The sequence below is a fragment of the Gambusia affinis genome, linkage group LG12, assembly GCF_019740435.1.
Source record: "Gambusia affinis linkage group LG12, SWU_Gaff_1.0, whole genome shotgun sequence".
In the NCBI taxonomy this organism is placed as follows: domain Eukaryota; kingdom Metazoa; phylum Chordata; class Actinopteri; order Cyprinodontiformes; family Poeciliidae; genus Gambusia; species Gambusia affinis.
Window position 1 is genome coordinate 25,886,131 of NC_057879.1, and position 27,316 is coordinate 25,913,446.

At 41.2% G+C, this 27,316-nt stretch overlaps 1 protein-coding gene across 2 annotated transcripts in view; it reads right to left on the reverse strand.

Annotated features, from left to right (window-relative positions):
- The window catches only part of LOC122841639 (receptor-type tyrosine-protein phosphatase N2-like), a 180,379-nt gene that overhangs the window by 126,584 nt on the left and 26,479 nt on the right, over positions 1–27,316 (reverse strand). For both annotated transcript variants that reach the window (XM_044135112.1, XM_044135113.1), the window contains exons 4-10: positions 26,306–26,420; positions 25,868–26,012; positions 23,161–23,434; positions 20,924–21,235; positions 20,461–20,489; positions 18,163–18,533; positions 13,774–13,860 (exon numbers count right to left, since the gene is read on the reverse strand). In XM_044135112.1, the coding sequence (XP_043991047.1) occupies positions 13,774–13,860; positions 18,163–18,533; positions 20,461–20,489; positions 20,924–21,235; positions 23,161–23,434; positions 25,868–26,012; positions 26,306–26,420 (1,333 nt within the window). The remainder of the gene's footprint in view (positions 1–13,773; positions 13,861–18,162; positions 18,534–20,460; positions 20,490–20,923; positions 21,236–23,160; positions 23,435–25,867; positions 26,013–26,305; positions 26,421–27,316) is intronic.

The following is a 27,316-nucleotide window of genomic DNA, read 5'->3' on the forward strand; positions in this document are numbered from 1 at the left end:
TGGAGGCCCGCTCTCTCCTCCTGGTGGCGGCTCTCTGATATGACCCCTCAACTCAGACAGACATTACATCACTCCAGCACTCGTGTTTGGAAAAATACTAAATAAATAAAAAAAAGTAAAAGATAAAACCTTTGGTCTACACTCAGTAATGTTATGCAACAGCTTTCATTATTCGACAGCCAGCTACAATCAAAGGCCGAGAGAATCCGCCCACAGCAGCGCTCTCCCCCCGTCCGCCGGTCGCCATGCCCTCCACCACTACCGGGCCACGGCTGCAGCTAAAAACATTTCCAGGGCCGCTTTGCTGAACAGCGCTCACCGTCAGTGTTATCTAATCAGTACTGAATTGTTCCAAATGAAATGTGAGGGTGTGAGTCACTCCAGGTTTGTTTTGTGTCCTGACGCAGTGTGTAGGCTCACTTTTATGATTCATGTCTTTCCAGTTTGGATGTTTTTTCTTGTTTTGTTTTTTTGCTGCAGGCTCGATGAGCCGCCGCCGCAGCCGCTCTCCGGCTGCAGCCCCAAGAGGGAATTGTTGGAAAAGTGGAAGTTTAGCCGCCTTTGTCAGCAGCTAGGGGCGCACAGGTCACCAAACTACTTTGTTCACAGACACTTTTGTTGTTCTATGCTAATCTGCTGATTCTGAGTGAGGTTGAGGGTCGGGCTGCCTGCAGGGTTGCTGCCTGGTAAATGGAAGCAGGTTAGCTTGAAAAATGAAGTGGAAAGGGGAAGAAAAGAGCCATGTTCTGCAGTGACTTTTTACATTCTATGCAGCACTCTCACTCAAGCTGCTTCAATCTTGAAAAATAAATATTAAAGAAATAATTTGTCCATCATAAAAAGAGGTTTTAACTGAATATTAGATATTTTGTTCCAGAATATTTTTACATGTTTAAGCAATATATGCCCAGCAGATGTATTTACATTTGCATAATCTGTCACATTACACCAACAGACTTCAATGTATTTTATTGCATTGTTTGACAGCTCAACACAAAGTATAAATAGTGTAGTTAAAGCACCAATATTTTTGGAATATTTCTCTTGTCAGCAAACATTTTTACATTGTTCCTTGCATAATTGTCTTGTACTGCCAGATACTTACTTGAATTTTGAGTTTGGGGCAGTCGAACTCTTTTGATTGGTATCATCTGACTAGAGGAGGTTTTTCCTCATGTTGTATTTGTACTGAACACTGAACAAACTGTCAGAGACTTCATTTAAATTACTTTTACATCTCAGCAGATTGTTTTACCAAAGCATCTCTGCAGCTCCTCCAGAGTCGGTGGGGGTGTTAGCGTATTGCAGGGGGGGAGGAGGTCTGACTGTACACTAACCACCTCTCTGTCCATCCCTCCAAAACTTGACAGATATGCTATTTTATTTATATAATTCTAAGTAATTTCCACTGTCAGTAATAATGTGTCTATCTGAGGATTCCTCTGGTCATTATCTTTCATTAGAGCCTCATTAATGACTGTATGTTGAAGCTCTGAGGAGTTACAGTCAATTGAAGTTTGTATATCAGATGTTGGAGAAATGGAGACTCCAGTTGAAACACTTGGACAACATCTGTACATCCTCAAAAATAAACATGTCCAAAGTGACATCTCTTTTTGTGCTGTTTTGATCAGTCTTGAAATCCACAAGCAGAAAACTTTATTCTACAGATTTATTGTATTTTCCGGTCTTTACATTCAACACTCAACATGCATTTATAAGAAACCAAAATTAAAAAATCAGGGGGAAGGAAAATGTTTCAATTTCTTTTGTGTTACAAAGTAACAGCTACAAACTACTTACAGTTAAAGTATTTTTGACTGAAAAAAGACAGCAAAATCATTGTTTATTTACTGGGACAATTTATTGTCCAGAAAAACTTAAATTTTTTAAAAACATTAATAATGCAGCATAAGTTTAAACTTCTCCCCAACTTTTCTCCTGAACTGCGTTCCTTCATTTCCATGATGCTGTTTGTTCTCTAATGTTGAAGAACAAAGCAAACAGCTGGATTTAAACCGAGATGCAGTTACAAACAATTGTAACTTCTAAAGGCATTTGGACAAATCTGACTTTATTTAGTCGTTATAAAGTAAAGCGGACGGTTTTCACAGAAACAGCACTTGATTACTTTATGTAGATGTGTTAGATTTAGTATAAAATAACATTGATATCTTCCTTCTTGCTCAACAGTTATGAACCACTTTGTGTTGGACATAAAATCCTAGTAAAAGGGAATAGAATCAAAACGCTCATATGTTGCGACTGGGAGGTACTGAAGCAGGTAAAGAAGATTTGTTGAAAAGCTGGGCGGTAGAAGCCACAGGTAGTCGAGGTAAATCAGCGTCAGTCTAAGACTTTTGTCTCTGGGCTTAATCACTCTCCTGAAGGTGACTGCTGTTGCCACAACGGCGAGGAGCCAGGCAGCCTTGAAAAATACGTGTGGCGCCTCTGACAAATTGTCAAGGCGGCTCCCCCTGCTGGGCTTTTACTGCGCTCGCAACAAAAGGAGACCCCCGGCTTACCACCTTTCTTTCTATATCTCCCTGCCATTACTCTCGCTTTCTCTACCTCAAATCCATCAGCCTCCTCCCCCCCCGTGTGTGGCTCCCTTTTTTCATTCCCAGGATAGCGGAGCAAAGACAAAAGGTGCATTAGAACAGCAGAACAGTGCCGCCCACCCAGGGACTCAATACAGCAGCCGGGCGACGCGGCAAGGTGCTGGGTGAACAACAGCGGGGGTGGAAAGAGTGTGTAGTGTGGGGGCGAAGCTGTGTGTGTGTAAATCGCGCTATACCAGCCACCCAATCCCCTACCTGCTTGCACACACACGAACATGCACTTCTGTCTCACTACAGCTCCGAGTTCAAGGCAGCTTCCCAAAGCTTTAGTTTACTCAAAACCCAAGAAAAAGTTATTAAATCAAAAATATTTCAGCGATCGACTGCTGCAGAAAAACACCTTGTAGAGGACAAAACCCAGCTGACAAGAGACAAGCTGTGCTGACAAGATAACAGACATTCAAATGATTTATTCAACTCAGATCACCATAATCAAATCTTCATAATTGCCTGGAAGTTGAAAAAAAATGTTTGGAAAATTATAAAGCTTTATATAAAAAGAGATGACAAAAGCAAGCAACAAGTTCATTTTTATTTTTAAGTACAGTTCAACTGGATGGGTTTGCAGGCGCCACGGTTATTGTTCCTCCCTAGAATCATGATGTCAGCTTTGCATTGTGCTCCGAAACGGTGCAATTAAAGTAGAGAGTATACATCATACTGTCATTCTTTCGTTTCAAAATAAAGCTAACGAGTAAGAGCAAGCATACAATTTTAGTTCTGAGACGTGAACGCTTCAAACAATTACCATGTCCCAGAGACTGTGAAAACTCCTGGCATGCAGCGGACAGATCGTTTTAGATGGATACGGTTCATTTAATGAAGTTTTAGGGGCTGGAAAACATTCGGCTCTTCAACTTTTTTTCAACTTTGCATCACGTCACACTGTCATTCCCTCATCAAAAACATTGATTCTTTATTACATATTTGAAAATTTCTTCCGTGGCAACCATTCAGAGGTGAATCAAAGTCGGCTCCTCTAAACTAGTGGCAGCAGCAATTCGCAAACACCTGGTGGCACTTATACAAACTACTACACTCCTAAGAACGGTTGTAAATGGCATCCTGGAGAAGCATTGCCGTGACTTACTGGAGAAGGAATTTCTAAGAGTAGAAGCTTCTTAAAGAGGCATAACATAGTAACTTGATTGGACTATAAAATGGTGGTATGAGAGGTGTGGAATCGGCCGATAGTTACATGTGAAGCCAATCTTATCCACTAATCTTATCAACCAAAGGTGATAATCTTATCTGCAAAGGTGTAAATACCAGCAGCTGTCCTCTGCTGCTCTCAGTCAGAGAGGTTTGTCTCTGTCGGCAGAGAGACCGGCCCACCAGGTCATGTCTGCACGTTAGCAGTTAACAACAGTCGCCCCACTGTTACCAACTCAGCAATTTTCTTGCTATATTTAGCAACAAGTTAAGACAAAATAAATTGGCACTGGCTAAAATCATAATCGGCAGGTCAGGCTTTTTACAGATTAGTAATTGGCAATTGGTTCACCCCTAGTAAGGGAGCAATTCTGTAATACATATTTACTTTTTCTTGAGCTGTATAGAAACCTATCTGTGTTTTTCTCTGGGGTGCAAATATGACAAAAACTTAATTTTTCAATTGCATTCTTCAAAATGCGGAAGATAAGCGATCATCCCAGTGTGAAAACATCTCAACTCAAAACAGAAAATTTAGTGTTAAACTTGATAAAACCTGCAAAGCAGTTTTTCTGTTGTAGCTCATCTGACTGGTGGAAAAGGTGGAAAAAGGAACGAATCGCTGAGGGAATGATAATAAAACCACAGCAGTACAGAAAGCGAGAAAAGACCAAGTGGGTTCAGACAGAGTTTGGTATCATTAATAAATGATAGCTGTGCTGTAATGTTGTTTACACTACTCGGGTTCAGAATGAAAATGGTGATCGCAGAATGTGCACCGATTAGATGCCCAGATGACCCCGAGCCAATAATGAAGCCAGGTGATGGTTTGACTCTTTAATCAGCCGGTTAAAACTGGTTTACAGGCCGGATGTGGATTGAAGGAAGGCGTATGCATAAGTGTGTGTGTGTGTGTGGTTCTACAAAGAAAAGAATAAATACAAATTACAATCCACCATGAATACAGATGCTCATTTACAAACATATTATAATCATATTATATGTCTGTTTCATTCATATTAAAGTTAAGTAAAGCAAAGGAAAGCAACTAAACAGAATATGGTTTACCATTTTAGAATATAAATTAGCTTAGCCTAGCCTTCACTTATTCTAAAGAAAATCTTACAACAGAAAATGTTCGAAGTACTAAAATACACATATAATGCCACTAAAACATAAATACACTGCAACCTACCATTCATATGGACGCACACTCGAACAAAATCTCAAAACCACCTTCAAACACCACGTCTACTGGCCTGCACGGCTTCTCAAACAATGTTTTGGTATGAAAAAGAAATACTACTCACAAACGGCCGCGCCAACTAGTGGCGAAGCTCGGAACTACAACATGGCCTTCAGAACAGCCGCCCCCAAACTTGTAACCACAAGTTTGCAGTTTAAAGTTCACTGTCCGTCTGATTCTGGTACTGCAGGTAGTCGGATAAGGCGACTCACTGGTCGTATGTACATGCGATCTTTCACCTTGACCTCTGCGGACCGGATCAAGCCATCAGCTCCCGGGAACACTCTGCTGATCTCTCCAATAGGCCATGAGGCTCTGGGGAGTTGGGGATCCACTATCATCACCACAGTGCCCAACTTGATAGGAGAAGTGTCCTTTAGCCACTTCGACCGAGTCTGTAATGTAGGCAGGTAGTGGCGTATGAACTGTGTCCAGAAGCGATCTGATAACACTTGACAGGTCCTCCAATGTCGCTGGCCAATGAGCTCTGAGTCGTGATATAACACTTGGGGTAGGGAAGGGTCTAGCCGCCCCATCAGCAACAAATTTGGGGTAATCGGGTCTGGGTCAGCTAAATCTGAGGATACGTACCCCAAAGGTTTCGAGTTGAGTATTCCCTCAATCTCAATCAACACTGTTTGCAAGATTTCCTCTTGTACAACCTGCGAACCTATTGTAGATTTCAGGGCTGCCTTTATGGATCTGATTTCCCGCTCCCAGGATCCTCCAAAATGGGGAGCACTTGGAGGATTAAATCGAAACGTGATTTGATATTCTGCTAATTGGGATTGTAAGGAGGGGTGTAGAGCATTAAAGGATTCCTGCAGCTCTTTCTCTCCTCCGCGAAAATTAGTTCCTTGGTCGCAGAGTATCTCAGTTGGTTTACCACGACGAGAGACAAATCTTCTTAAGGCCATGAGAAAGGAGTCAGAACTGAGGCCAGACAGCACCTCAATATGAATGGCACGAGTTGTCAAACATTTGAAGAGCAGGCCCCAGCGTTTTTCAATTCGCCGACCAACCTTCACTTGCATCGGACCAAAACAGTCAATTCCCGTTGAAAAGAAGGCTGGCTGATTCAATCGAAGGCGTGCAATGGGAAGGTCTGCCATCTTTGGATTGACAGGTTGAGCTCTCCATTTCTGGCACTCTGGGCAATTGCGCTGTTCACTCCTTATGGCTTCACGGCCCCTAAGAATCCAGTATTTCCTTCTCAACTCGGCAAACAATCTCTCTGCTCCTGGGTGCTTTAAATCTCTGTCAGCCTGTCGGATGAGTAATTTAGTGACAGGATGTTTCGGGTCCATGACTACTGGATGAGTCATAGCAAGTTCCAAATCATTACAACGTCTAAGTCTGCCACCTACTCTGATGAGTTGGAGTGATTTGTCATATTCTGGTGCCAGGGTGACTAAACGACTGGACGAATGAACTGGTTTCCCAGTGGTCAACCACTGGATCTCATCTGGGAAACTGTCTCTTTGAGCAGATTTCAGGAGAGTAAGTTCAGCCTCTTTGTAGTTCTCTGCTGTGAGATTGTCACCAGTTGACCCCTGAAGACATTTGGCAGTTTCCTTTAAGAGGTCATTAAAACTGGTAAATTTCTGGGCATCTGGGAGCGGACAGGGTTCAGAGGTTACAACCAAGCAAGTGGCTGATCTACGCTGCTCCTCAGCGAAGTTGGTGCATGGTGTAATCGGGTGCTCTGGCCACTGGCCCTGCGGTAACTGCAGAAATGATGGTCCACATGCCCACCGGGACTGACATGTGAGGTCTCGCAGTCTTTTGCCTCTAGTTAGATCATCTGCAGGGTTGTCAGATGTTGTCACATACTGCCAAGCCCAACGATCTGTCAGTTCTTGGATTTCAGCTATTCGGGTTCCTACGAATACCTTGTAGTGGCAGGAATCTGACTGAATCCATGTTAGGACGGTGGTGGAGTCTGTCCACAACACCACTTTGAATAATGGTAGGGTGAGCTCTTTGGTCAACAGGCTGGCGAGCTGAGCTCCAGTCAAGGCTGCACATAGTTCCAGACGTGGCATGGACAGCTGGCGCTTAGGAGCCACTCTGGAACGTGCGGTCAGGAAGGCAACTTCCACCTTTCCAGCAGCATCTTCTGTCCGTAGATATGCAACACTTCCGTATGCCTGTTGTGATGCATCACAAAAGATGTGAACCTCATGCTGACTGTCAGATTTGTCCAGCTCAGGGCTTACATAGCAACGCTGCAAACTTATATTATCCAGATTTTGCAGCTCCTCCTCCCATTCTCTCCATGCAGAAAGCAAATCACTTGGTAACAGCGGATCATCCCACTCGCTTTCTGTCCCATAACCGCTGGACTAGTACTTTAGCCCTTGTCGTGAAAGGGACCAAAAAGCCTAGTGGGTCGTACTGACTTGCCAGAACCCGATAGATGTTCCGCATAGTAGGTGGATTACTGTTTAAGGGCCTACATTTATACTGCAGAGTGTCAGAGTAGCACATCCACCTCAAGCCTAGAGCTGGTTCTTGAGGGTCCACATCAGTTTGATTCAGCCACTGTTCACTGTTCTCTGATCTTAATTCCTTCGGTAGATGGCCAATAAGATCTGGGGTGTTGCTGGCCCATTGCCTGAGCTCAAACCCTGCTTCTGATAATAGTGACCGTAATTTCTCCATCACCTCTTTAGCCACATCTGAAGAAGAAAAGCTTTGTAACCAATTATCAACATAGAAGTTCTTCTGAATGGCGTCACAAACATCCTCTCCCTGGTGGCTGTGATCATGGACATGTCTCTGGAGTGCGTAGATGGCACAGCAAGGGGAGCATGTTGTTCCAAACGGGAGCACCTGCCATTCATACACTTTGGGAGAGGTGTCTCTTTGCAGATCACGCCAGATAAAACGTAGCAGTGGTTGATCTTCTGGCAGCAGTCTCACCTGGTGGAACATTCCTTTGATGTCGCTGCTAACTGCAATGGAGTGTTCTCTGAAGCGTAATAGCACACCAAGGAGAGAAGCCCCCAGGTTTGGGCCTGGCAACAGCAGCTCATTGAGGTTCTGGTCTCTGTAAGTGAATGAGCAATTAAAACCACACGGTTCTTACCGTTATGTGTCACCATGTGATGGGGGATGAACCACGATTCTCTAGAGGCCTTCATCTCTTCTTCACTTACTTCTCTCACATAGCCGGCCGCTATTAACTTGGTGATCTCTGCTTGATAAGCTTTAGCTTTCACTGGATCTCGATTGAGGCGCTTCTCTGTGCCACGAGACTGGGGAGTACTACTGAAGGTGGTACTTGGAGGGTAGGCATATCACTGACACGCAGAAGGGGAGTTGCATATCGGTTTACACCTTCAATATCCAGTCTGGTCGTTTTGCCTCCAGGAGCTTCATAGCTTGCTCTTCCCTCCGTGACCGTGTCACTAGCTTCTCACTTCTGTACGGCATAATGTCAAGTTGCCAGAGTCTTTCTACTTGACTTAACAGGTCTGATTTAGGTGAGGTAGCTGAAAGGAAGAGGCATTGTTGTGATTATGAGAGTGTCGAGGGAGGAACTGGTCCTTGTAATACCCAACCAAGCCTAGTCTTGACTGCAGCTGGACCGCCAGGTGGGCCCAGCCGCACAGGTTGGATGGGGGTCACTAGGTGGGGACAGTCTGATCCAATCAGAATGAGCGGCTGGGCATTGGTAAATGACTGCAAAGGAAGCTTTCTCAAATGTCTATACTTCTGCTGCAGTGCTTTCACTGGGTATGAGTGTGGAGCCAAACCCAGGTCATCTGCTGTGAAGGCTCTCTCGATGGTAAATGTTTTGGATGGTTGACTAGCAGAGGAGACTTTAACTGTTACTGATTCACCATGCAGTGTTCTCAGTCCTTGCCTTACTGTACGTAAAGTAAGACTCTCTGCAGTGCCCTGTAGCTGGAGCTTCTGAATGGCCTCTGGAAGAAGAATTGTCCTCTCCGAACCATCATCTAGTATGGCAAACGTCTCCAGAGTGTGTTTCCCATTTTGCAGCAAAACTTTGCTTATCTTCAGAAGCACTTGGTTGCACCCTGAACGACGGTCCAGATAGAGCACATCAGTAGATGGTTTACTGCCCAGTTCACTGACATGTTCTATTGGTGGTGTATGTACAGCTGCTCTGATATTCACTTCATGCAGGGCTTCTAGATGTTTTCCCTTACATGTGTTACACTGTACTTTAAGTCGACACTGAGCCGCTTGGTGGTGTCGCCCGCAACGCCAGCAGCGATTGTTGGATTTAATCCAGGTGGACTTCTGCTCTTTTGTCAGCAGCTTGAAATTTGAACATTGATCTAGGAAGTGGAGAGTGTTATTACAATAAGGGCAAAAGGTTGTGGGCTTGCCTTGGGCTTCAGAAGTGGAGGGGGTTGTGGCTGAGGACCTCTGAGGGGTAGCATCGTGTGTTGAGCCATGTAGCACAGTAGTCCCTTTAGTGGCTCTCTTATCTCTTTTGATACCATTTCGGTCTCTCTGCCTCTCTTCCCCCTTAATAGAACGATCTCCACCCTCTTGAATGATCAACTCATACTCCAACCACTCTGCAAAGTCTCTCAATGATGGTATTCCACTTTTCTGTGGGTAGAGGTAGCGGCGGAAAGCAGCACGCAAGTCTTGGGGTAGCTTTCGTGTGAGTCTTGCTACATGAGATCCGCATTGTAGCTCTATGTGTCCATCTTCCCCAAGTTGCTCTAACATGCCAACCAAAGCACGCACTCTTAATGCAAATCTCCTGAATCCTGTTGTGTCACTTGTACGAATATTGGGCTCATCCATAAGCTCTGCTATTCTCTGAAGTGACAGTTGGTGAGGCTGGCCATAATGTTTAGTGAGTGAAGCCATCGTATCAGAGTAGGGGCAGAGTGAATTACTGTATGAGTCAGCAATTAAAAGAGCTTCTTCAAATTTAAGGTGGTCACATAGTACCTGATATTTGAACCTCTCTGTTGCGTCGGCTGGGAGAATATTATCAAGGGCGAGTCTTAATCTAGCAAATTGCCTGGGATCATCCTTTGTGAACTCTGGTATAGAAGGCAATGGTCCCCTGTAGATCTTCTCCCTTGTAGCTATGGCCATGGTGGGATCCAATGTTTGGGTAGGGGAGGGCATGTTGGTGTCCAAGCTAAGTCCAGCTCGTGGTTGAGATAAGGGGGTGGACTGTGGCACTCGGGGTTGAAAGTCAGGATCTCTGCTAACAGCAGCTGCGGTTTTTTGTTGTACATGTAGCTCTTGTAAACGCTGGCTAAGCTCTTGTACAATGGCTGGTGGAGGTGGAGGGGGTGGAGCCCACTGTACTTCCTGAATATCTGGATAGTCACCCAGAAAGGAGATTGGAGGTGGCGGTACAGGCCACTCCTCTGCTGCATTTTGTGTAGACGATACGTTGAGCTGCTCCTGCTGCAGGGAAGAGGGTTGCGTAGTTTGACGTGTGGAGAGCCAGGTGTCATCAGTTGAAATGTAGCCATCTGGTTGCTGTGCAAATTGTAAGCTAGTTGATCTCACCGTGGCAACATTACGATCCATCTGCCTCCTCATGTCTTTAACCATCAACTGAAGTCGATTATTATCTTCTTGCAGTTGCTGCACAATGGTCATGAACTCATGCGGGATGTTGGGTAACACTGGCGTCTGTCTGACAGCTCCAGCAAAACCAGAAGTCTGGGTGAAGGGTGTCGTCTCGGCATATCCCTCTCTAGTCTGACGCTGTTCCGACATAGTGTTTGACGGCAGTGTATATCCATCATATTCAGCCATCCATCCTGGTGGTCGCACAGCCCTCCGTGGACGTGCACCTGCTCGCTCGGGGTCATAATCCATGTTCACACTGTAATCACTCCTATCCGGCTCGAAGGACCATGTGCTGTAATGTTGTTTACACTACTCGGGTTCAGAATGAAAATGGTGATCGCAGAATGTGCACCGATTAGATGCCCAGATGACCCCGAGCCAATAATGAAGCCAGGTGATGGTTTGACTCTTTAATCAGCCGGTTAAAACTGGTTTACAGGCCGGATGTGGATTGAAGGAAGGCGTATGCATAAGTGTGTGTGTGTGTGTGGTTCTACAAAGAAAAGAATAAATACAAATTACAATCCACCATGAATACAGATGCTCATTTACAAACATATTATAATCATATTATATGTCTGTTTCATTCATATTAAAGTTAAGTAAAGCAAAGGAAAGCAACTAAACAGAATATGGTTTACCATTTTAGAATATAAATTAGCTTAGCCTAGCCTTCACTTATTCTAAAGAAAATCTTACAACAGAAAATGTTCGAAGTACTAAAATACACATATAATGCCACTAAAACATAAATACACTGCAACCTACCATTCATATGGGCCTTTTAAAATCTCAAAACCACCTTCAAACACCACGTCTACTGGCCTGCACGGCTTCTCAAACAATGTTTTGGTATGAAAAAGAAATACTACTCACAAACGGCCGCGCCAACTAGTGGCGAAGCTCGGAACTACAACATGGCCTTCAGAACAATAGCAGAGAGTAGTGGCTTGACTCGTCGGCATGGACAACCATGTCCTCATCCCATCAGCGCAGGGGGGAAATGTTGAAAGGAAAATAAGTCCACTTGGTTTGCGTCTTTCTTTCTTTTCCTTTCTTCACTTCAGGTTTTAAAGCCTTGTGTCTCTCTGCTTTGATCCCACCAGTTTGCCCTCTGTGATCCGACATGCTGGGTGTGGGGGGGATGCTGGAGCCGGAACCACTCATCTCTTATGGGGGAGAACATTTGAAAAGTGTTACTGTGTGATGCTCCCCTTTGGGAAGAGGGCCGCCCACTCAGGCCTGCAGGTAGACGGTCAGAAAAGCAAAGCGCAGTATGGACGCCATGAGTCACGCAGACCTCTGCTTCCAGGCTGGGCTCTTTTTAGTCTGTGCACACAGTTGGTTGTAATTTTAAATGGCTGCTGAATTGAAGGTTTTCTCTTGATGCAATTCTCATTTCTATTTAACTGCTTTGGCAGTCTGACAGCTGGGAAGGCTTCATGCCCACGGGCACCGTTACATTTCAGGGCAAAGAGGACATTAGAGGCATTTCAGAGGCTCGTATTTTTAGTTTCCCATAAGAAACAGGCGGCATTGACATTCACTGGTAGTTTGTGCGTGTGAGTGTGTGTGTGTGTGTGTGTGGTATTGTGCAGTCAGCTTCAAGAAGGTTAAGGCTTTATTTACAAATAAAATGTGATTGTGGTCAATGAAACCTCTGTTGCCTTAAGAGGTGATCTATATTAAATGGTTCACTGGAAACTATCGACTGAGCTTATCAGGACTAGTTTGCTTGTTAAACATGTGAAGAAAAAACTCTAAGACCAGACAGAGACAGTAGAAATATATCATCTAAATGATGTTCCTCAAAACATACAGTATGTAACCATCATTGTAGATGTTTTTTTTTCTGTTTTTGATCTTCTTATAGGCATTCTTATAGGCACCCCATTATTTCGACCAGCTGGAGCCAAAAGCGCTTAAAATTTCCACAGAATGGGAGGAAAAATGTTCGACATGTAACTAATCAGGCTGTTAATGTTAAAACATGTGATTAATCTGTAAAGCTTAACGTGTTAATGTTACATAATGCAGATTAATCACAGAAAAAGCCTCTCTCCTGCAGAGGGTTCCTGGGTCAAACCAGCGTGGTACAGCGTCTTGTACTGCGGTCAGCAATGAAGAGTCGCAAATGTGAATGAAAAGTCGAGTGAAGAGAGTCAGAGTGGTGAGTACAGCGGCAAATTTGACTTTGAAAAGTTTTTCTTCCACCAAACCACAAGCAGTTTATAGCCAACACTTTTAATTACCTTTGGAAAAGCGACTTTTTTTAAAACCTTCCTGAATACACAAACTTGAAAAGCTGATTTGTTTGGTTTGAGATAAAACATTTTATGAAAAAAAAAACAAAAAACTTTTACATTTCAAGCTTACAAAGTGAAGCATGAGATTAATAGTTATTAATCACAGTGGTAGACTGTGATTAATCTGATTAAATCTTTTAATCAATTAACAGCAAAAGTAATATTTCATAGAGTGGCAGTTATTTTAACAGAATGTTAAGCTAATGCTAAACAAATGCAAAAAGTGTCTTAATTAGGGTTGAATTTTATAGAAGACTTCTTAATTTCAATTTTCACGGTTGCTTATAATCTAAAGCCCCAATTAAAGCCACATTGGAAACATTTAGGAAAAAATGTCCGTCCACATGACAGGACGCAGTGTCACTGAAATCGTTGTAGTAGGTACGCCAGGCCAGTGAGTGGCGCTGTAACACTGCCACAGTGTAACTGCGCCTTGTCTGCTGTTTGTGCGGCACAGAGAAAGAGAGCTGGAGCTACGACGTCACTGATTCAGAAAACATGGAGCTCGCATGCAGACATGGAAACAAAAATCAGGGAAGGCAAAGAAGACAAAAATTTATAGGACCCGGTTTCAAAAATAAAGTTTTCAAGATAACCAATATTCTGCCTGCAGATTTAATCTCATTTTTCTATATAGATAAAAACAAAAAAAAACTTTTTTCTCATAATTTAATTTGGAAAATTATGCATGTATTTAAACTAACAAGCGTAATCAGTTCACCTTAGAAGAAAATAATGTATGTAAAAATGTGGCAGTTTGTATAAACCTCACACTAAACCTACTTTTATATGACCAAACACCAGCAAATCCAGAAGGAAGGATGGCAACGGCTGTTTAATGATGAGTTCAAAACAAGATACGTACAAGAGCTCAGCGAAATCCGTCATCTGGATTTTTGCCCGATGAGCCAAGATCTCCATCAGGTGAAGCCCTTCGTCTGTCTGCAGCCGACTGCGGGTGATGAAAACATGGACATCAGAGAACACACAAAAAAAATTGTTTCCTCTCTTCACAAAGAAGTAAATTAACAGTGATCAATTTTTTATTGACACATCACAGCAATAATGCTTCTACAATCATAAAAAGAATGTACCAAAAAAATGTTGAACCTGATCTATTTTCATTGTTCTACTTGCAGGTGGAAATGGAGGAAAATAGAAGAACTAATTAAGTGGAGAAATGAGCAACATTAAAAAAATAATAATCATCTAACATCGCTATTAAGTCGGATCCAGTGATTGAAATTAGAAAGAACTTGCTGACACATTTGACTTTTGCAGGTAAGGAGGTGAGAAAAGGTTGAAGGTGGGGAAGTGGGAGTGCTGTGTGGTGAAAACAGAGGAGGTGAGGAAGGTCAAAGACAGAAAGCTTGTTATCACTTTTATGTCCGTCTCCTTTCAGTTTGTTCTGACAACAGATGACACAGTCAGGACCCAAACACAAATGAAGCAGATCTGACTGCAACAAAAATAGGAATGCAGCGCGACCTGCGAGGTGCACAGAGTGGGTCGACGGCTGAAGATCTGACCTCCACTATATGGAAAATAAAAACCTTCATCCTGCAATTTGATTGGCTTTTCTAGACGGTATATTTTTGGTGGACATTGTTGCCCAATGACATTTATTGATGCAACTTTCAGGCCCTAAACTTTGGTTGTACTTCTCTTGATGAAAGCAGAATGATGAGTACATGAGAGGCACCCTCACCTCGTGTTACTAAGCACCATCTTGTAAAAACTTCATCTTGATAACATGGGGTTGCATTTTAGATTTGAAGTTGAACATTTTTGCATCATTGAACTTTCACTGAACACCAGCTGCTGCTCCTATTTTGGTTCATGTACAGAATGTCATTTCTTTGAGCCAAATCTGATCAAATTTCCTTTGAGGTTTAACTTAAGTACAAAAAAACATTAATAAAACTAACAAACTGGAAAAAATATGTGTTAAACTTGTGCTAGAAATGTCAGGTTTTTAGTTATTTCATCATGTATTCCCAGTTTAATGCTGCATTAGATGGCCATTTATGAAAGATAATGGATTAATGGATTAAAAATCAGAATATATTACATCGAGCCTTTAACTTACAAATATACAGCAGCATATTAGAGTCAATGTAGATAAAAGATATAACCAAGTAAAAAAAAATGTAGAAAAAAAGGCTTTATAGCTTCAAATGTGTGCTAGAACATCTCAGAAAATTTAGCTCCAAGAAATTTTCTAGAAAAAAACTTTCTAAGTTTAAAATTTGAAAATGTTTGACTTTTGAAACAAATGTTCAAGTTTTTGTTCTAGAAAATTTCTGAGATTAAACTTTAAATTTTTTAATGGTCTACAATCGTCCATTTAAAGCTTTGTTGTAAAACTAAGCTTTAAATGAATAAAAGTGGATGTAATATTATTCATTATTATGCTAGCATAAGTTCACTTCAATTTAGTTGCCAGTGGTGAATATTTAACATTTTGTTTTTTAAAGAGAGAGAACAACTTAAATGCAAACACTTTGACACAATAAGTAAAACCTGGCTGATATTAATTGACATTTTCATCTTGTTGTTTGTGTTTCAGGAGGGAGAAGTGATGAAGCAAACAAGTGATATCAGCTGTGTGATTATTTTTTCACGGTGTTGAAATGTTTCCTACCTACCAACATTCAATATTAAGATATTGGTCCGGATTTTCAGATCGGTGCATCTTCACATGAAAGTGCTCCACATCTGAAGAAAACTTGTAGCATTTCTCTGCAGTGTAAACCCACTGACATCTCACCGATCTTACACAATAAGGCTCAGGTCATTAAAAAGTCCATTGAACCAGTCTGAGAGCGTGCACAAGGCCGGCAGAACAAGCAGAGAGTTTGTTTTATGTGTGTTTGTGTCGTGGGGATGTGAGACCTAATTAAAGATCAATATCCTAGCTCTAAACTAATTGCTTCCTATGTGCCGTGACCTCGTCTGACCCCACCTCCACGCCCCCATCCTGGTTCGGCTGACTTCAAACTGAGAACGAATCTGTAGATGCCTCCAGGTCGCATCATCTTTTTGGAAGCAGGTCAGAAACTTGCTTCACCAACTGGTGATTTACAGAGCTGCTGTTCAAGGTTTTCTTCCTCATGTAAGCACAAGATGATCTCATGCTCCGATCCCTCTGATACTAATATCAAAAACATTTAAGGATGAATTTATTGTCCAGAAATTGCAATGAAAATAAACTAACAGTGGAAAAAGCAGCTGTACGCCTAAGTAAACCAGTTCATAGAACATGGTGGATTGTGTCAGACTCACTGCTGACTGAAGACCTGATTTTGTTCGATTTCTCTTCCCTGAGCCTGGAAAGCCAACAGCAGCTCCGCCAGCCCACATGCTATGAGTCAGTGTGGCGTCGTGCAGAGCAGCAGCCTCTGAGCTGACATCGGTGATCACTGCTGCTGCCTGCAGACGCAGAGAGCTGACAGCTGCTACAGAGACGTCAGCTCCACGCCACGCTGTGGGCCGTGTCGTGATCCGTCTGAGAAACCACACTCAGGCTACAGGGTTTCCCCTCACACTTAGGAGCTTTGATCAATTTCAATGCACGTTTTCTAACATGGAGGTATTCTCCATTTTAGGTATAAAAACACAGATTTGATGTTGGTATCTATAACGGTCCTGATACGGAAAAAAATTCTAGATCGGTATCAGTGTCTGATCCATAACAGCAGATCCATTCAGTAGTTCTCAAATCACTGCATTATTTGACAAATTTTTCTAGTGAATGGAGAGAATAAAGTTTAGGATTGGTCTCCCAGTAGCAGTCTGCAGTCAAACTGGTTTGCAATCATACGTTTGTCAAATACAGAATAAATATGGCGACACAATTCATATCGCTAAAGACTGTTTGGAGTCTAATAACTCTTCACTAATATATTCCAGGTGTTTTGAACTTACATTTTATACACTAATGGAATATTTAACTGATTGTATTGATTCTCATACAAGATGCTCACACTGGACACAAATGACATTGCCCAAGATGCTAAAGGTCACAGTAATAGAAGCACCGACAAAAGCAGGCATATATTGATTTTGCAATATTATTGTCACTGTAAGATCATGCAGCCCTACTGGAAATCAGTAGGGCTGCATGATGCTTCACATATATGCTTCACATATATTAACCTCTACATTTTCTCACTAGTGAACTGTAAGGCACTTTGGTTCATGTTAACATTTGAACTTCAGTCACGTTACTCGTAAAGGTCAAGGGATGCAGAAGTGAATAACGAAGGATTGGAGAGAGAAATGTGCAGAATACTCTGAAGATGTTGACCTCTGCCCTGGAGAAGAAACTGGACCTTCTGGTAACTAGAAGGTAAAACAGCTTTTCTGTCTTCCTGTAGTTGTAGATATAAAACACCAATAATATTTTAAGTATTAACATCAAAACTTCACTTAGAAAAATGGAATGACTGAACATGAGTCTAACAGAGCTTTTTATGTGCATATGAAGGCAGCACAGAGTAAAGAAAATAATTATTTAGACCATGAAGAGGAAGAAAGCCCAGAGTGTAGTTACTGCACCTCTGCATGTCAAATTAGAACATCTTTATGTTGTTTCTTTTTACGCAACACAAAGGCTAATTCAGCTTTAGAGCAAAACTGGGACATCTAATTGAATGGAGTGAGATTAAACACTGAACTTACAACACAATGATCAGTTTTATAAGATGGAGCAGGGTGAAGGAAGAAGGTCCTGCTCATTGTGTTTTCAGTGTGAATCTGTGGCTGTGACCTCCAACACAACATTCATGGATTTTCTGTTTAATAGCTTTGAATGAAGGTAATAAGATGAAAAAATGGAAAGACGCACGCCACCAAGACATTGAGGGCTGCACCTGCAGCAGCAGAAACACAAGACCAAGGATGTCAACAAACCTTCAGTCTACAACTTCAGCCGTAAAGTAATCAATGCGACTCACTCACATGTCTGCAGCACATGTTCTGATGTTAAAAAAATTAAAACATGGGAAACATGGATAAAAAAATTTACTTCAAACACTTTTTCCAAAGCACAAATTTGGAAAACAATCTCGACACCATAGAGAGGAAGTGAATTAAAAGGAAATGTCCCACTGATCAAGGATGAACGTTATCTTCAACTCAGCATCTGCAATTTCGATTCTTAGCACTTCACAATAAACAGAGCAGAAGTCTCTTTGAAAGAAGATGCTCATCATCTCTTATATTTGGATCATCTGTGTAACTCATTACTCACTCCGTGTCTGTGATGACGTAGCCAAAAACGTCGTCGTCCGGCTTCTTCCTGTCCGTTTTGACGTCCAGCTGCAGCTCCGGCGCGTGCATCGTCTTCTTGTGCGGCTCCTCGTAGACGAGCGAGGCGGGCGGAGGCACCACCTCTTTGATCCAGCCCGCCACCTCCGATACCTCCTCCACCGACTGGGTGGTGTCCTTCTTCTGCACCGCCACTGCTGCCTCACTGGTGTGACTTTGGACGTTCTCCAGGCCCACCTGCCGGCCCCTGGGGGCCGCGGCGACGTCGTAGCGGCTTCTGACTGACAAAGGATCGGAGAGAGAGGATCTGTCCAGGTAGGCCAGGAGTTTGTTGAAGAGGCTGCTGCTCTGAGCCTGGAGGGAAGATACAAGGTCATTTCTATTGGGTGAATAAAATGAAATAAAGTCATGCAATTAAAACTGGAAAATTTCCAGTGGCGTCACTAAGCCGATTCTAGGGGGGCTGGAGCCCCCCTAAAGTCTTCTTAAGCCCCCCTAATAATTTGGTGGGATTTTGTTATGGTTTAGTTTTTTACAAAAAACTGCAAAATTCAGAATAATGTGGGCAGAATGTGAGTGAATAATCACAAAGTAAGCCCCCCTGTCCTTAAAACAATGCAAAGATTTTCCTCTGTGATTCTCTCTGAGTTGTAGAATTTATAATCTAAATTGTTTCTTTTTGTTTTTAAATAAATTTGTTAATTTGAATAAAAGGCATAAGTACTTTTTGTACTTATTTTAATCCAGTTGTAACATTAAGTCATAACTTTTAAAAAAAATTGATGAGCTATTAGTTTAAATTCTGAAACTCTGTCAACCCATCTCATCTATGGCTGATTTATTTTAGAAATTCAGCAAAAAAAAAAAAAAAAAAAAGAAAAATAAACATTTCTTTGTGATAGTCTGCAGCCAACAAAGACCTTGAGGATAAAAAAAACCATCTATGCACTTCATGGTGCAGAAACAACTTTGATTCATCAGCTACTATGTGAAGTTGCTTAAAAGAAAAAACTGAAATTCATAAAACTGATTCTTACGGAAGAGGATTAGGGCCACCGAAAAAAAAAAAAAAAAAAAAAAAGAATTCTGAGATTAAAGTCAGAATTCTTTTTTTTTTTTTTCGGTGGCCCTAATCCTCTTCCGTAGACTCTTAAATTCAAATCCTTGAGGTAATAAAAAACCCAAAGAACGTCTAATAAGGTCAGTTAAAATTTTAAGAGTGAAAAAAAACCAGAAAAAAAAGAATCTACATTTTATCAACACTGATTTCTATACAAATATGACAAATAATATAAACTCAAAATACTTTAGATCCAACTGTAAATATTTATAGATATAGAAAATACTGCACAGAACTATATTGTGATAAAGTTCAATTTCAGTATTCGATTTATTGCTATGGGGTAAATTGACTGCTATCAGTTCCCGATACAGTATTGATTTTATAGGTCTGAATCCTGACCAGATACGGATTTAAAAAATTTACCGTTAAATACCAAAACGGTTCTTCCTGAAAGCATTTAAAAACCTTTAAAACTCCAGAAGAATCTGGTCCCTAAACTTCAAACACCGGTTTTATTGTTTTGTATTTTTCCGTGACGGATCTTTGGATCTTTGGTTGCGACTGTTTAACAGCTGTGAGTTCTTCTGTTGATGTTGCCGTGCTGGCAGTCTGCAGCTACAGGTGTGATGAGATAATTGCTGGAATCAAACTAAAAGCCAACCTGTCAGCGTCCGTACTGAACGCCATTACAATGCGTCATTATTCTGCAGGTCCAGACTTCAGGCTAATTGTTCATCTCGTCAGGAACTGAATGTCACAACAGGGGAAACACCGGGACCAAAATCCACTTTCGTTCCGTCTTTAAGCAATCCGAAATCTAATCTGTCGAGCTCAGAAGGTGCTGAGGGTCGATAGGAAGAAGCAGACTGTCTGGATTGAAGTCAAACTGCTACAACACTTCATGTTCCCACAGCATGACTTCTCCTGTCAGCACTTGTAGGTAAAACTTATCAAATCAGATTCTAATGTTTTTATTTGACAACAAGCAACACTGAAAATCTTGATAATGACAAAATCCACACAGAGCTCGACATCGTCTGACACGAGGAAATTTAGACAAGATGTACAAAACTAGACTTTGTAGATTTTCCATAAAACATGATCAGATACTGCCACGTATCTTCAGTTATTAGTTTTTAATGTGAACATTCCAGCAGTGAAAAAACCATTTAAAGTTTTCAGTAAGGTTGAAGGACGTTGCAGGTTCTGGTTGCTTACCAGATCATCCACTGCATCTGTGTGCCGTTCTGTTGGGAGAAAGAAAATGTTTTCATGAAAATTAAAATATGTGAACATTGTTTTTACACAAACAGTAAAACTTCAAAATGCATTTGCTTAAACCAGATTCTAGACAAAGCTTTTTTCTGAGCTTTGTCCTCAGAAAAAAACCTGTAAATGATTATCATTTAGATACTCAGCAAGCCAAGCTGTAATATTTAAGTAAACAACATTTATTCTCTCCATGTTAAATGAGCTTTATAGTTTCAGCCATTATGGAAGCACTTTTAGACCTAATGGCCTCGTTCAGCAAACAGCTATTAACAGACTGTTTATGTTCTTCTCTGGATGAAAATCGTCTTTGCTTCCACACTGATTTTTATTTTTTGATTGGAAACAAGCTTTCAAACATTCCCTTAGTGCTGCTTGATGTTAAAATAGAAGTGAATATAGTAAAACGTACCTTGAAGTGCTGCCAGTGGTAACGGCGTGCTTTCCTGAGGGTCAGGGTTCAGAGTGGGAACGTTCTGCAGCAGCACTTCATCCTCCTCAGCTCTGGAAGCCTCCTGACTCGAGTCGCTCCGCTCTCCCTCCAGGTCTCTGAGTCCGGGCCCTCGATCCCGGCTCAGAGGCCGGTCCGGTCCCTGGTCCTGGTCCACCACCACTAGAGCGTCGGCGATCAGGCTGGAGAGCTGGCTCAGGTCCTGCGGCGTCAGGCTGTCCACGTCCACATGCTGCCTGCCCACGTTCTTCACCACCTTCTCTATGAACCGCTCTGCAGAGGAAACAGCCTCAGTAACACGTACAAAACATGTTCCAACTTTACTAGAGGCCTGGTCTATTTCAAAACTACAGCTAGCAGCAAAACACCCTATTTTACCCCTTTTTAATTTCATTAACTCAATAAATATTAATAATTCACATAACAAAAAAAATGTGAATGAGAGGAGCAGAAAGAAGAATAAATTTATTTCTGCCACTTATTCACGAAACTTAAAAACTTCAGTTTTTCAATTTTAGAACTTAAAAACTAAAGAAAAGTAGTTTTTTAATTCAAACTATCACAGAAACTTCAAATAACATAAGAAATACATACAAAAAAACAAAAAGATACACAAAACATCAGCTTCTTCAATGCCATATTGCTTTTTCATCAAGGCTTTCAAATTATTTCTAAATGCAGAAATAGATTTATAGATTGTTCCATAAACTGAAATCATCATCGCCGTTCTGAATCAAAATGTTTTGAAAATCTAAATTTCTTTTAAAGTTGCATTTGCTTTCTCATTTTACGAATCTGTTTGGAATATTGCTTATTGCTCATTATTTAAAAATAATATGCTCAATTCATGAAGTTTCAAAACGTTTAACTGAATAAATGTATAAACATTTAGAGTCTCTTAATAAATGAAAATTAAAAGGAATGTTGATCCATCTGAACCTTAAACTGAATTTACAACTAATATTTTACAGAGCATTTAAGTATTCAGGTAACTGTTTTTTTGTCAATATTTTGTCTAAATGTGGCCTGATTTATTTTTTGGTGTGTGGATATTGTGTCTTTGTCAGCCAAGTAGAATTTATGGGCTTCTATAGAAACACATCTAAATACTTCAAGACTGTCTGACAAGGTTAAACTAAGTACATAAAATGATTTAGCCAGAACAAATTTAATGTTTAAGTTAAGGATGTTTCTACAGAGTCATCCTTTGATCACTTTGACTTTATTTATAAGAGGTGAAGACTGCACTCAATGTTTTAAATGTCCAACAAATGCTTGCCTTATTTACATAAAGCCAAACAGAATGTTGAAAGGTTGAGGAGAACAATAAACTAGAATCTGAATTTAAATGAAGCCTGATTTTATATGGAATTCAACCAGAAGATTTCTATGATCACATCTGCATTTTCTGAAGATCTTATTTGAAACAGCTGAGAGGCTTGGAGAAATACTAAATGGATCTCAGACAGAGATTTTTTTCCAGCTAAGAAAATGTGCAGCATCATGCTGAGAGCGCATAATGTTGCTCTAACAGCGTAGAGAGTGACGGCAGCACAGTGGAAGACATTTTTGCTTCCTCATTCATTTCAGAGACGTTGTGCTGTGTTGGTACAGCTGCACTCTCAGCTGGGTTCCTGCAGGAAGCTGCACTGAAGAAAAGATGATCATTTACATATGATGGGGAGCTTGGGGGAGATGTCCTTCAGTTCAATGCTTCACCATCAGGGAATACTGCGTGTTGGCAAAACAACAACTAATTGATTTCCTAAAACTAAAATTTGTTAAACTACAAGAGGAATAAAGGCACTGGAAAAAAATAAAATATAAAAATATGACTTTTTTCCTCAGAATCCAGACTTTAATGTCAAAATTCAGACTTTAATCTCAGAATCCTGTCTAGTCTTCTGAGCTCAAAAGATTAAAAGTCAGATTTTGATCTCAGAAGATATCAAAGTCAGATTTCTTTTTTCCAATGCCCCTAATCTTCTTCCACAGTTAAACAGTCCTGTGGTTTTCACATAAACTTCCTTCAGATTAAAGAGAAGCTTATAAATTTGCTCTCCAGTTTTGTCCTTTAACTTTCAAATTTAACTTCTATCAACTAGAAGATGCAGTAACATCTTCTACTTCCAAGGGACGGTTACAAAAAAACAAAACCATCTTTTTTTGATAAAACGTAAAGCGTTTAAGACACACACCATCCACAGATGTGAGCGGCTCCTTGGCTGAAGCTGCAGGAGAACTTCCTGTCTTCACCAGCCTGGACTGCGACGTCTCCTTCTTGAACCCGGGATTTTCTACGCCGCTGTTGTAGAAGGGCCTGAGCCGAGGAGAGGCAGCTTCCTGCTTCATCCTAGCGCCGTGCAGAGAGAGACGCCCGGAGAGAAACCGCCTCAGGGCCGCCAGGAGAAGGTCCCCATCTGCCTGCGAAGCGAGCAGCTGGCTGGAGAGCGGCTTCTGCTTCTGCAGCGGCTGGAAACGGAAAAAAGATGCGAAGCTGGAGTAAAAAGATTTGAGCTGACAACATGGTTGTGGAGAGATGGAAGCCTACAAGGTTCCCCGACTGACATGCAGCAGACTCACATGATTGAGTCATCCTTTTTCTTAGTGGCTGCCCTGTCCCATGCTAAAATATAAAAAGCGTAATTTTAAAAAACTATGAAAACAGTGACAGAAATACGGAAGAGGATTAGAGCCACTGAAAAAAAAATTTACTCCGACTTTAATTTTCTGCAATTAAAGAAATGAAAAGCACTATTCATTAAATTCAATGAAACCTCTACTATTTAGGGAACATAAATTTGCAACTACTAGAATAAATGTTCATGCATGTCGATTATCATGACATGTAAGATACTAACAACAATAGAGAATCTACAATTCCACATGACTTCATAATTTTATTTGATATTGTCAAAAACCAGATAAAAACTCCCTGTCATACATTATAGAAAAAGGGTTTTGGAAAAATGTTGCAAATGTTTTCCTGTAGTTAAATATTGCACAATAATAACTGAGGGTTATGAGGTATTACAGGTTTTTTTTTTTTTAAATAAGCAATTACCTTCTTCACCACACTTTAAAAGTTTTGTTCCAGATAATTTGTTGTTCCAGAGGCGGAATTTAAATTGATGAAACTAATACAATATCATTAGTTTTATCAACCATAATATTAGTATTAGCTTTAATAATACTAAAACTAAGAATAATAGATTTATTCTTTCTCCATTTTACTAAACTACAGATTTAGTAAAATGATTTATTGCAAACATTTTGCATCTTGATGCCAGAAAACAAGTTTTAGCATTAATGCAAATATCATAGAGCAAACAATAGAGCAGGAAAAAGCCATGCTCTTGAGAAGTTATTAATTCGCTTATAAAATTACATTTGTGAATTCATCTGCAACAACAAAAGCGAGTCGTCACCGCCAGCTCCATTAACGCCCACACAAGACAAGAAGCAGCACCTGCTTGAGTAATGGCAAAATTACAATAAACGGCTCCTCTCACTTGTCATGCATAATAATTTGTGTGCAGGCCCCCACCAGGTATCAGGTTTTTCCATCTATTTGCAGCGCCTGTGCCCTGCAGGCCCCCTTCAGTCCGACTGGCCCCATTGTTTTCCCTTCCAAACAGGTGAAACCGGACTGAAGGTCCACAAAGCCCTGAGCGCTGCCTGTGGGCTTCGCCCTGCTGCAGCCTCAGAACAATCTCCCAGCAGGAAGTAGAGCCCTCTGAGGACCCGGCGGAGCCACGAGTCAAGTCATGAGTTATTAATGGGAGGAATGAACTTGTTAACTCCAATAATGTGTAATTTCACTATTAACAGTCAAGCTGTGAGAGGTCTAAAGCTAGAAAAGAAAGACAAAGGATAGCTCGTTCCTCACACAGCAGCCCACGTTTATTTATCAATCAAATTTTAGTTGTACAGCACATTTCAGCAACATTTCAGTTCCACTTTAAGGACTTTGGACTTTGATGTGCTCTATTTTCCTGGTTTTAGTCAGAACACCAGCAGCAGCGTTCTGGATCGGCTGCAGCTGGAGGATGATTTTTTTTAGGCAGATCTAAGAAGACACTGTTCCAGTAATCAATGCGACTGAAAATAAAAGCATGGATGAGATTTTCTAGATCTTGCCGAGACATCGGTCCTTTAATCCTGGAATTTTCTTCAGCTGGTAGGAGGCCAATTTTGTAATTTATTGTTTATAAAGAATAAATGCCGCTGCAACAACCTGCGTTTCCACTGAAAATTGAATTTTACAGACAGGAATTATGAAAATATATTTGTCTAATGGATACCTGAAAATTTAGGGAGGAAAAATCGTGTTTTTTGCTAGAAGTTTTTGCATTAGCAAATTTTCATCTTTATCGAAATTAAAAAACTGCAATGAAAACACTTTTTAAAGTCATGTGACCAACAACTACAGGCAGAAAAGATCAAGAAAACAACTGGAAGTGGAAGGAGGATGATGGCACAGCGAGCTTTTCAATGACTAATATGAACAAATTTTTTTTAATTACGTTTCTTATTTAATGAAAACACTACAATTGCAAAATTGTGTTTTTTTTTCAACATTAATGGAATACTGAAAATATTTGCACACATTTTGTGATCGAAATGCAGCTACAGACTAAAGATAATGTTTTCTTGGCTTGTTCAGATTATCAATTTTTCTACAGGTCTGACCTGTTCCAGTTTGGCATCTTCCGATTTTTCTCCAAGAGAGATTTTACATAATTTCTCCTCCAGATATTTTGGTGAAACTGTGAATGTAACTGGTTATAGTGAAATACTTGCAGTAAACATCTGGCTTTCTAAAAATGAAAAGCAAAGACAAACTGCAGCAGACAGTCATGAACTGGAAACCAGCGAAGAATGGCAGAGTGAGGAGAATCTGACCTTGCCAGGTTTGATGAGGCTGGAGGCGGATGACGTCTTGGGAAGGAGGCCCAGACGTTGGAGGTAAGTCTGCAGATTCCTGTTCAGCTCCACCTCCACCGGCTTCACCCTTTGGTCTTCTGGGTCCATCGCTTCAGCTGCCGGCCTGCAGAGGAGGAACAGTGTCAGACTTGACCAAAAAGTTCTTGTTTTGTTTAGTCGGTACAGAAACATCTCCTGGGTTTATGATTCACATCTAACCTTCTAGCCCTAACACTCAACAACCTGCTGTTCCAGCTGTGTTATGTAAAATAATATCTAAGAATTCATGAAAAATAAAAATCAAACCCTGAAGCTGATTCCTTTTTTATTCTGCTATGATTCCAGCTCCAGAGATTTAAAATAATTAAATAAGTGATGATCTTTCGCTACAACACAGAATCGGTTTGTAGATGTGACCTGGAGCTGCTGCTGTAGATCGGCCCTCTCTGCTGCGGCCGGTAGGGAATCCTCCTGAGTCTGGATAACTCACTGGACAGAACCTGCTGGGTCGTGTCATCTTCCCAAGTCAAACCTGCAGCCACAATCACAGATGGATCAGGTCATCGAGTCCGGATGCACGTCTGCAGTTATGATCCCGAGGCAAAACTGCACTGGTGGAAGAAAATAATGTAGAAAACCTGCAGCAGAACAGCGACAAACTGCTGAGCCGGCGCAGCTTTTTCTAAACTCCTCAGGTCGATCATGAGCAGACGAGACGAGGCAACAGAGTTTGATTCAGTGACTAAGCAGAAACGAGTTCTGGTCTTCTTCTACAGCTTATTAGGGAAGGTTTAATGAGAGAGTTGGGAATTTTATAATTGTAGTCTGCAATTTATTTTGAAAAGATTAACGTAACATAGGAGAAGCCTGGATATCGGGGCTCAAGAGGCCATCGAATACATTTATCAGCTTTAATCACCTTGTGAAGAAAAAATGAATCCGCGTGCTTTATTGAAACTGGAACAATTAATGGGTAAAGAGTAAAATTAGCATTTTGCCTGAATTATTCAATACAAAAGTCAATTGTGCATGCCATTAGCAGATTCTCCCTCTACAAGAATTTTCTTCTTAAGCATTGTGTAAATGGAGCGTCTTTGAACATTAACCAACAGCTGTTCGTGTTGTCTCTGTTCGTTTCCAGGTAAAAATCTATTACCTGGACGTCAAAGTGCGTCTGCAACGGAGTCCGCGCAACATTTGTGTCTTAATGGTTCTCTTAATATCAACGTCAGTGACAAGACGAAACAAAATCTCCTTTTTTTCCCCAGCATTTGTGCAAAAGGACAAGCTGGATGAGCTGCACGGCCGCTCGCGTCTGTTGCTTATGCTTAACATGCATCCAAACACGGCTTTTTGGCAGCCGAACAGAGGGGCAGGCGCCAGCGCCAGATGGGCTAGCGGAACGAAGTGTTACCGGAAATATGGCTG